At 34.4% G+C, this 10,602-nt stretch overlaps 2 protein-coding genes and 1 pseudogene across 2 annotated transcripts; all 3 read left to right on the top strand.

The window, feature by feature from the left end:
• Positions 1 to 553: 553 nt before the first annotated feature.
• On the top strand, positions 554 to 2,117 carry LOC105781875 (polygalacturonase). The gene is made up of 4 exons (XM_012606401.2): positions 554 to 1,008; positions 1,123 to 1,412; positions 1,500 to 1,728; positions 1,886 to 2,117. The coding sequence occupies exons 1-4, from the start codon at positions 562 to 564 to the stop codon at positions 2,102 to 2,104; spliced, it is 1,185 nt and encodes a 394-aa protein (XP_012461855.1). The 5' UTR covers positions 554 to 561; the 3' UTR covers positions 2,105 to 2,117.
• Positions 2,118 to 4,552: 2,435 nt separating this feature from the next.
• On the top strand, positions 4,553 to 6,289 carry LOC105781876 (polygalacturonase). The gene is made up of 4 exons (XM_012606402.2): positions 4,553 to 5,085; positions 5,179 to 5,468; positions 5,565 to 5,793; positions 5,951 to 6,289. Exons 1-4 carry the CDS (start codon positions 4,639 to 4,641, stop codon positions 6,167 to 6,169), a joined length of 1,185 nt encoding a protein of 394 aa, XP_012461856.1. The 5' UTR covers positions 4,553 to 4,638; the 3' UTR covers positions 6,170 to 6,289.
• Positions 6,290 to 6,731: 442 nt separating this feature from the next.
• On the top strand, positions 6,732 to 8,106 carry LOC105781273 (polygalacturonase-like; annotated as a pseudogene).
• Positions 8,107 to 10,602: the final 2,496 nt, after the last annotated feature.

Genomic DNA, 10,602 nt, shown 5'->3' with positions numbered 1-10,602 from the left:
TATCAATAAGTTTATAAACATGCTTCTATGAAAAGAGATTGTCTATAAACACTAACCATCTGTACCATGATATGACTGCGGCAATTGGATGAACCCTATCTGTTTAATAAATAAAACAAAAATTAGATTGTGTCATGTACAAGGAAGAAGCTGAATGAACCTTGTACTTGCATGCAACACAAAATGTATTATTCCTAATTAATTAATTAATTGCCGCTTAAGTTGTAGCCAAGCAAGCTCCACGTAGCACACTGTATTTCATACAAACACACAAAACAGCTGCTTTCTTTAATCCTACACTTCCACAATTATTCTCTTTAATCCTTAATCTGCAAAACTATAAATATCCATTTTCATGAGACTCTTCTCATTCATCAATCACCTTCTTAAAACTATAAATATCCATTTTCTCATAAATTCTTCTCATTCATCAATCGACTTTCTTACCAAACAATACAGCTTAACTCGGTCTCAGTTTCAGCTTCATTCATTCACTCAATTTTCTGATCTATATATAAGTCCATCCTTGTCTCAATTTTCTTTAGAGCAAAGCTGTCTCAAATGATGAAGCTCACTCGCCCTTTTCATGGAATTATTCTGATTCTCTTTGTCATGTTAGCCATAAATTCAACATCTGCAACAACAAAGTACAATGTGTTAAGCTTTGGGGCTAAGCCTAATGGAAAAACTGACTCTACCAAGGCTTTCCTCATGGCATGGGAAGCAGCCTGTAGCTCAGCTGACTCCACTATGATATATGTACCCAAAGGCCGGTATTTTCTCGGTTCTATGGCCTTCAAAGGTGGCTGTAAAAGCCCTCAAATCACTATTAGAATTGACGGTACCCTGGTAGCCCCTCAGGATTATAGAGTACTAGGCAAATCTACCGATTGGCTGAGCTTTGAAGGAGTGAATGGCGTTTCAATCCTTGGTGGTGCACTTGATGCCAAAGGACCATCTCTCTGGGCTTGCAAAGCTTCCCACTCCAACTGTCCTTCCGGAGCTACGGTAGTAATCATTTTTCACTTCCTATATGATTCTAGGCTACACAATACTATATAATAAATAAACATTCATCATCCATGAATTAACATGCTAATTTTCATTTGTGTGTGAGAGCAGACGTTAAGCTTTTCCAACTCCAAAAACATTAGGATCCGTAGATTATTGTCCTTAAATAGTCAAATGTTTCACATCGTGATCAATGGATGCGAAAATGTACACGTCCAAGGAGTTAGGATCATCGCCGCAGGTGATAGCCCCAACACCGATGGCATCCATGTCCAATTATCCAAAAATGTGAATATCATAAAATGTGCAATTAAAACGGGAGATGACTGCATCTCGATTGGTCCCGGTACAAAAAACTTATGGGTCGAACAAGTCACTTGCGGTCCTGGTCATGGCATTAGGTACTTTGATATAAAATTATTTCCTTTTCATTTCTTTTAATTATTATTGGTATAATTGATTTGTTCCGATTCATTTCCACTTTGCAGCATTGGAAGTTTAGCAAAAGATTTGAAAGAGGAAGGGGTCCAAAATGTCACTATAAGAAAGACAACTTTTATGGGAACTCAAAATGGGCTGAGGATCAAGTCATGGGCTAGGCCTAGTACTGGATTTGTTCAAGGGGTTCGGTTTTTGGATTCTTTGATGAGAAATGTGCAAAATCCTATTGTAATTGATCAGAATTATTGCCCACACAATCTAAATTGTCCTAATCAGGTATAATATATTTCAATTATAGTATTAATTCCAAATATTTTTAGGTTAAAAATTGTTAAACCAATAGGAAATGGAAATGCCCTTGATTTTTATTTATTTTTGGTACATGTCACTTGAAGCGGTTGAACTAATTTTTCTTATATTTCAATGAGGGTAGGTATCCGGAATTAAAATTAAAGATATTATATACGAAGGTATTCGAGGAACGTCATCCACAGAGGTAGCTATAAAATTTGATTGTAGCCCGAAGAATCCATGCACTGGGATACGATTGCAGAATGTCAATTTGTCGTATTTGAATAAACCTGCTCAATCATCTTGTTCCAATGTTCGTGGGAAAGCATTGAATTTAGTTCAACCAGAAAATTGCTTATAAATCTTGGAGATCAATCGACAGAAAACATAATTTCTCCTCTTATTTATAAATGTATTTATTGGGTGAAAATTATTTATTCTTTCTATATAATAATAAATAAATGTAAAAATTGTTTGATTTATTCTTCTCTACCATCAAAATTTAATTTGATTTAATGTTACAATCGTTATTTTTGAAACATGTTATTGCATCATTCTTTAGTTTGTAAATTAATTGCGTGAACAGCTCGACAATTAGCCCTTGCAAGTTGAATAACCTTAAGAGATATTCCTAAAATTTAACTTGCCAACATCCTAACGAATTAGAACAACTCAATTCTAATTAACAAACTCAAATGCACGATTTATTTAAATTAGATCACTCATTCTCATAGCATAAGTCAATTGCTCTCTTAATTGAATTTTGCCAAACATTTTTATATCTACATTTCTCAATAGAGTTATGTATAACTATCAAAATTGTATGCAAAGACGTTGTAAAAAAATATTTTCCGTATTAGCAACATCACCTTAGTATAAGATGAAAAACAATGTTTTTCTTCTTATTTTTATTAGTAATTGTATTATTAACTAATTTTTAGACTAGCATGATACATATGATTATTTGATTTTAATTTTTTTACTTGTTTAGAAATTATTTTTATCATTCTAATAATTTTTATAGTAATTAATATTTTTAAATATAAATCATGTAACTATGTAATTACAATTTGTACTTGCCAAATATAATATAGAAAACTATGATGTAATTACCGCTATCAACCAAATACATCTTGGGAATTATAGTTCTTTGTAATTACAAGAGAGTATAATCATTGTTTCGAAAAAAATTTAATTATAAAGTAAATTGTAAACCAGATAAATTAGAATACATACATACATATAAATTAGAAAAGGCTTTACGTTCCTTCAAAAATAAAACAAGGTTTTACATTAATTCAACATGAAGTTAAACGGCCTGCCTTCAATCTAGAGGTGCTCATGGGCGGGCCCATAAAAAATTTTGGCCTGGGTCCGGTCCGGCTTGAAATATGGGCCTAAAATTTTGACTAGGCCCGGCCCGAGAAAAATCATAAGCCCGGGCCCGGCCCGGCCCATTTTTTTAATAAAATATCAAAAATTTATTTTAAAAATTAAAAAAAATTAAAAAAAGTATTTTAAAAATATTTTAAAAATATTTTAAAATTAAAAAAATTTAAAAAATAAATATATTTATTATATCGGGCCAGGCCCAGGCCAAAAAATTTGTGCCCGAGGCCCGGCCCTCTTTCTAAACGGGCCTCATTTTTTGCCCAAGCCCATATTTCGGGCATATATTTTTACCTAAACCCTCCCATATTTTAGGCGGACCGTCGGGCCGCCCGGCCCATGAGCACTTCTACTTCAATCTCATTCCATTTTTATTAAATATTTATATAAAATTTAACCCATATTTTAATTATAATCCTAAAGTCAAATGTTTATTATAGATGATGTTTCGGGTTGAAATCTAATTATAATCAAAATTTTATTGATTTATTATATATAAAAAAGATTAAAATAGTCTCGTAAAAATATAACTTAATTTATATAAAAGAAGATATTTTAGTAATTTTACAATTAAGTTGATGTGAAGTTAATTGGTGACATATTGGCCCGTAGGTTCTGACACAAGATTGAAATTCTAGCTCTTCCAAAGTGATATCTCAGTGATAGCTTGGGCCCCCGAAGGAGGCCTTTTCCGCCTTCCACCTAAGCTGCGCAGGAAAAGCCCAAAGCGAATCCCAAGAAACAGTGAAGCTTGATAGGGTCTTTTTTTCTAGGTGCAGGTAGTATATCAGTAAAACATTAATATACGTATAGATATAGATGTTTTGACTTGGTTGGAAGTGATGCTGTTTGAGATGCATCTCCTCTTCTAATAAAATAGATATGGATAATGGTAGCTTTAAATAAACTCCCTTTTGAATTTGTAAAATAGGAGCAATGATTGTATAAACTACCATAAATTCAGGGTTTTGGTAGCTTTAAAAGAACTCCCCATTGCTATGCCAGATTAACAGGAAACTGAGTTCAACAGCAATCATTGCCAAATACAATATAAGCTTATATGACTGCGGGAGTTTGATGAAACGTATCTTTGGGATAAATAAAAGAACAATTAGATTGTCTCATGTGCAAGCAAGAAGGTGATGATATTCCTTCTTACATTCAACACCAAATGTATTATTAGCATCTAATTAGTTAAATGCAGCTTAAGTTGTAGCCAAGCAAGCTGCGAATAGCACACTGTATTTCATACAAACACACAAAAACGGCACCTTTCTTTAATCCTACACTTTCACTATTATACATTTATACTCTTTAATTATCCTGAATCTGCTAACCTATAAATATCCATTTTCTCATAAATTCTTCTCATTCATCAATCGATTTTCTTACCAAACAATACAGCCTAACCCGTTTTCAGTTTCAGCTTCATTCATTCACTCTATTTTCTGATCTATATATTAGTCCATCCTTGTCTCAATTTTCTTTAGAGCAAAGCTGTCTCAAATGATGAACCTCACACGTCCTTCTCATTCCATTCTTCTCATTCTCTTTTTCATGTTAGCCATAAATTCAACGTCTGCATTAACAAAGTACAATGTGTTAAACTTTGGGGCTAAGCCTAATGGAAAAACTGACTCCACCAAGGCTTTCCTCATGGCATGGAAAGCAGCCTGTGCCTCAGCTGACTCCACCATCATATATGTACCAAAAGGCCGGTATTTGCTCGGTTCTATGGCCTTCCAAGGTGGCTGCAAAAGCCCTCAAATCATTTTCAGAATTGACGGCACCCTGGTCGCCCCTCAAGATTATCGAGTACTAGGCAAATCTACCGATTGGCTGAGCTTTCAAGGAGTGAATGGCGTTTCAATCCTTGGTGGTGCACTTGATGCCAAAGGACCATCTCTCTGGGCTTGCAAAGCTTCCCACTCCAACTGTCCTTCCGGAGCTACGGTAGTATTCATTTTTCACTTCCTATATGATTCTAATTAAGCCTTTATCGTGGATGTAATTGACTTACTAGTTTTGGTTTGTGTGTGAGAGCAGACATTAAGCTTTACCAATTCCAAGAACATCAGGATCCGTAGCTTATTGTCTTTAAATAGCCAAATGTTTCACATCGTGATCAATGGATGTGAAAATGTGAATGTCCAAGGGGTTAGGATCATCGCGGCAGGTAATAGCCCCAACACCGATGGCATCCATGTCCAATTATCCAAGAATGTGAATATCATAAAATGTTCAATCAAAACTGGAGACGACTGCATCTCGATTGGTCCCGGTACCAAGAATTTATGGATCGAACAAATCACTTGTGGTCCTGGCTATGGCATTAGGTACTTCATACTTGGATATAAAATTAATTAATTTTTTTATTATGTATTATTATTATTGATATAATTGGTTTATTTCGATTTATTTGTCCTTTGCAGCATTGGAAGTTTAGCAAAAGATTTAAAAGAGGAGGGGGTTCAAAATGTTACAGTAAGAAATACAATCTTTTTGGGCACTCAAAATGGGTTAAGGATCAAGTCATGGGCTAGGCCTAGTACTGGATTTGTTCAAGGAGTTCGATTTATGGATTCTTTGATGAGAAATGTGCAAAATCCTATTGTAATTGATCAGAACTATTGCCCACACAATCTAAATTGTCCCAATCAGGTATAATATATTGCAATTATAGTATTAATTCCAAATATTTTTAGGTTAAAAATTGTTAAACCAATAGGAAATAGAAATGCCCTTGATTTTTATTTATTTTTGGTACATGTCACTTGAAGCGGTTGAACTAATTTTTCTTATATTTCAATAAGGGTAGGTATCCGGAATTAAAATTAAAGATATTATATACGAAGGTATTCGAGGAACGTCATCCACAGAGGTAGCTATAAAATTTGATTGTAGCCCGAAGAATCCATGCACTGGGATACGATTGCAGAATGTCAATTTGTCGTATTTGAATAAACCTGCTCAATCATCTTGTTCCAATGTTCGTGGGAAAGCATTGAATTTAGTTCGACCAGAAAGTTGCATATGAATCTTGGAGTTCAATTGACGGAAGACGAAATTTCTCCTTCTCTTTTTCATACATGTATTTATTGGGTGAAAATTATTTATTCTTTCTATATAATAATAAATAAATGTAAACGTTTGATTTATCCTTCTTAACCAACAAAATTTTATTTGATTTAATGTGACAGTCGTTGACATGTGATTACTTCATTCTTTAGTTTGTAAATTACCTAGGAGAACAATTAGACAATTAGCCATTGTGAGTCAAACCAAAAATTGAAAGAAATAAAACATCTTGTACTCCAAATTTTAAATTTTGGCCTATTGATTAAGTGTTTTTCTCTTCAAGAATAACTTAGATTTGAATGGTGGTTGTACTCCAAACGCACAAAACGCCAGCTTTCTTTAATCCTACACTTCCACAAGTATACACATATACTCTTTTCTGCTCTTAAACTTAATTATCCTCAATCTGCTAAACTATAAATATCTATTTTCTCTGTAACTCTTCTCATTCATCAATCACCTACTTATCAAACAATACAGCTTAACTCGCTTTCAGTTTCACCTTGTTTCACTACTTCCATCACTCTGTCTCAAATGATGAGCCTCACACGTCCTTCTCATGCCTTTTTCCTCATTCTCCTTTTCATGTTAGCCATAAATTCAACGTCTGCAACAACAAAGTACAATGTGTTTAACTTTGGGGCTAAGCCTAATGGAAAAACTGACTCCTCCACCAAGGCTTTCCTCATGGCATGGGAAGCAACCTGTAGCTCAGCTGACTCCACTATGATATCTATACCCAAAGGCCGGTATTTACTCGGTTCTATGGCCTTCCAAGGTGGCTGCAAAAGCCCTCAAATCACTATGATATAATCAACGGCACCCTGGTAGCCCCTCAGGATTATAGAGTACTAGGCAAATCTACCGATTGGCTGAGCTTTGAAGGAGTGAATGGCGTTTCAATCCTTGGTGGTGCCCTTGATGCCAAAGGACCACCTCTCTGGGCTCGCAAAGCTTCCCACTGCAACTGTCCTCCGGAGCCACGGTACTATTATATTTCACTTTTCATTTGTCACTTAAGTTCCTGTATGATTCTAATTAAGTCTTTATTATCCATGTAATTGACATGCTAATTTTCATTTGTGTGTGAGAGCAAACGTTAAGCTTTACCAACTCCAAGAACATTAGGATCCGTAGTTTATTGTCCTTAAATAGCAAAATGGTTCACATCGTGATCAATGGATGCAAAAATGTTGAAGTCCAGGGTGTTAGGATCATCGCTGCTGGTAATAGCCCTAACACCGATGGCATCCATGTCTAGTTATCCAAGAATGTCAATATTGCAAAATGCTCAATTAAAACTGGAGATGACTGCATCTCAATTGGTCCCGGTACCAAGAATTTATGGACAGTCCTGGTCATAGCATTAGGTACTTGGATATAAAATCAAATTCCTTTTGATTTATTATTATTATTAAGGGCATAATTGGTTTATTTTGGTAATTTATTTGCACTCTGCAGCATTGAAAGTTTAGCAAAATATTTGAACAGAGGAGGTCCAAAATGTCACCGTAAGAAAGACAATTTTTGGGCACTCAAATTGGGCTGAGCATCAAGTCATGGGCAGGCCTAGTATTGGGTTTATCCAAGAAATTCGATTTATGGATTCTTTTATGAGAAATTTTCAAAATTCTATCATAATTGATTAGAATTATTGCCACTCAATCTAAATTGTCCCAATCAGGTATAATATATTGCAATTATAATATTAATTTTAAGTATTTTGAGCTTAAAATTTGTTGAACCAATGGTAACGAAAAATTCCCTTGAATCTTGTTTATATTTCAATGATTGCAAGTATCCAGAATAAAAGTTGAAGATATCATAAATGAAGGTATTCGAGAAATATCATCTACACCGGTGATTATAAAATTTGATTGTAGCTCCAAGGATTAGATTGCAAATGTCAATTTGTCATATTTGACTAAACCTACTCAATTATCTTGTTCTAATGTTCGTTGGAAAGCATTGAATTTAGCTCGACCAAAAGTTGCTTATAAACTTTGGACATCAATTGAGAGAAAACTTTTTGTATATTTTTATTTATACACATGTATTTACCGAAAGTAAATTATACACATGTATTTATCGAAAGTAAATTATTTATTTTTGTATAATAATAAATAAATCTCATAAAATTTGTTTAATTGATCAAGCAAGGTTGATGAGATGCATGTTTAAATTTCTAATTAAATTTAAATGCAATGTTTCTTAGTTTATGAATCAATTCCCCCATCTAAGGATGCCTATCATTGCTTCTATACTTTTACACTTTCTATATACTCTTCACATGCATTTTATGTGCATCCTCATGTGGTATAATAATTTAATTTTTTTTATTTTTCAGTTTTAAAATAAGTTTATGAAAGTCTACGATGTTTAGAGGTTTCAATTGTTATTAATGAGAATAAGAATGTCCAACAATAATCGTTTTATCTAATAAAACAGCATTTGACTGGACGATAATTATGATCCATAGATGTGAAAGCACCAGATGTATAATTGTACCAGTACGCATCAGTTCCAATAAAAAAACAATGTGTCCATTGAGGATTGTGGTTTACAAGCAGCACAAGCAAGAAACAAAGACCACCACCAACTAGGAACTAAAATGGATTTATGTTTAAAACAGGAAAATACAGTATAAGGTTTAGAGCCAAATTATATTTCTAGACATGGATTAATATTTGATTTAATCGCTCTTGAATAAGAACCACTTCCATTTGAATATATTTCATGGCAACTCATGGAACCACCCAGTTGCTCACTGCCTGCCTGCACAAGAACCATCCATACACACATGAACATGCATGTGCCTGACCATGCATTATGTATGCATCTAGTTGGGCCCTTCCACCTAATTGCCCATTGGTTTTAGGTTGTCATTTAATAATAACAGGAAATGCGGTCTCTTTCCCTGCAAATCAGAAAATTATATTTAAATCTCAATAGTAGAATCAAGTGGCATGTGGAGATATAAGAATAATAAGAGATGCCAAATCAAAAGCTTTCTTTTACTTCACACCATTGGTAGGGAATGGCCATCATATATATAATCTGATTCTACTAATGTAATGTGGGGAATGAAGTGATACGCATACAGTTATACCTGTCACTTTGCACTCAAGTGTTATTACCAACCAAATGTCTAATCATTCTACAAACCATGTCTTGCTTTTCATTTTAAGCTATGAATTGATTGCAATTCAAACGACCATTATCAAGTTTTAGTTCCACTAGAGTGGGAATATAGCAAATCCACTCATAATTGCTAACCAATCCTTGCCTATTTTCCTCTCATCTTTCAAGCAATTATTGGTTCCACTTAGAGCTAGTGGACTCGTAAAAATGCACCACATAATCGCAAACCAATCTTTTGTGAATGAGAGTTTGTCTCAGTTACTAAAAAGTCAAAAATTGAAGTCTTTGGATCTTGAAAATATGGAGAATTTGAGTGGAGATAATAGATTCAGAGATGATATGAAGTTAAAACAATAGATTTTGAGATACGGGTGACGCTTTTCAAAGAGAACAATTTGTCCTCACACAAAGTTGTTAGAAGGTTAAGACGAAGGTCCTCCCAGGATACAACGAAACTTTTTTATTTACTTTGATTTGTAAATCGAGGAATTACCTAACTCTTACTCTAATTTCTAAAATTGGATTGATTATAATAATTATATTTTGAGAACCATAATCCCTTTATTTATATGCACTCAATTGTCAGAATAATCACAACCCTTCGTATTGGACATATTTCTTAGAAAAAACATGACTCATGAAAACCAAATGTATCCATTGGATTAATGAATCATCACTTTAAGTGCTCATGAATCACACTAAGTGATCCATTAATAATATCTAATGAATTTACAATCTACAATTTCCAATAGAAAAACAGGACCTGAGTCTTACCATGTGTTTGGGACTGTCTAGAGTCTTACCATGTGTACTTTGTGTATGATACTGTTGAAATGTGCCGCCGATGTTACCATTTCCGGCCGAGGCCACGGCGGAGAAGTTAAGAATCGAAAAGTTTTTAGTCTTTTTGGGTATTTTGTTGGGTTTTTTTTTTTTTTTGAGGATTTTGGTCTCAGATCTTGGGTTTAGGGAAGGAAAGTAGCCAAAATTGGTTTTTTTAGTGGACTCCGGCTACCGTGGGCGGCGGCCGTCGTCACTGAAGGCCGGTGGCATTGGCGGAGCCACTACGGCGCCCAAGACCCGCCCTAGGGTGCGTTTCAGAGAGAAGAGGGTTTTTTTTTTTTTCTCAAACCAAGCTAAAATTAAATTTTTTAGGAAATTTTTACTTAAATAGGTGGTATAGAACAGCGACGTTTTGGGCTGATTTTCAGACGTCAAAATAACGTCGTTTTGATTCAAACCCAATCCGAC

Source organism: Gossypium raimondii, chromosome 13 (genome assembly GCF_025698545.1).
Source record: "Gossypium raimondii isolate GPD5lz chromosome 13, ASM2569854v1, whole genome shotgun sequence".
Lineage (NCBI taxonomy): Eukaryota > Viridiplantae > Streptophyta > Magnoliopsida > Malvales > Malvaceae > Gossypium > Gossypium raimondii.
Note: the sequence above shows the minus strand (reverse complement) of the source record. Positions and strands in the feature narration are given on the sequence as shown.

Coding starts and splice junctions, on each gene's coding strand:
- LOC105781875 (XM_012606401.2), top strand. CDS start 562: ATGATGAAGCTCACTCGCCCTTTTCATGGAATTATTCTGATTCTCTTT. Junction 1,009..1,122: donor ACTGTCCTTCCGGAGCTACG/GTAGTAATCATT, acceptor GTGTGAGAGCAG/ACGTTAAGCTTTTCCAACTC. Junction 1,413..1,499: donor GGTCCTGGTCATGGCATTAG/GTACTTTGATAT, acceptor TCCACTTTGCAG/CATTGGAAGTTTAGCAAAAG.
- LOC105781876 (XM_012606402.2), top strand. CDS start 4,639: ATGATGAACCTCACACGTCCTTCTCATTCCATTCTTCTCATTCTCTTT. Junction 5,086..5,178: donor ACTGTCCTTCCGGAGCTACG/GTAGTATTCATT, acceptor GTGTGAGAGCAG/ACATTAAGCTTTACCAATTC. Junction 5,469..5,564: donor GGTCCTGGCTATGGCATTAG/GTACTTCATACT, acceptor TGTCCTTTGCAG/CATTGGAAGTTTAGCAAAAG.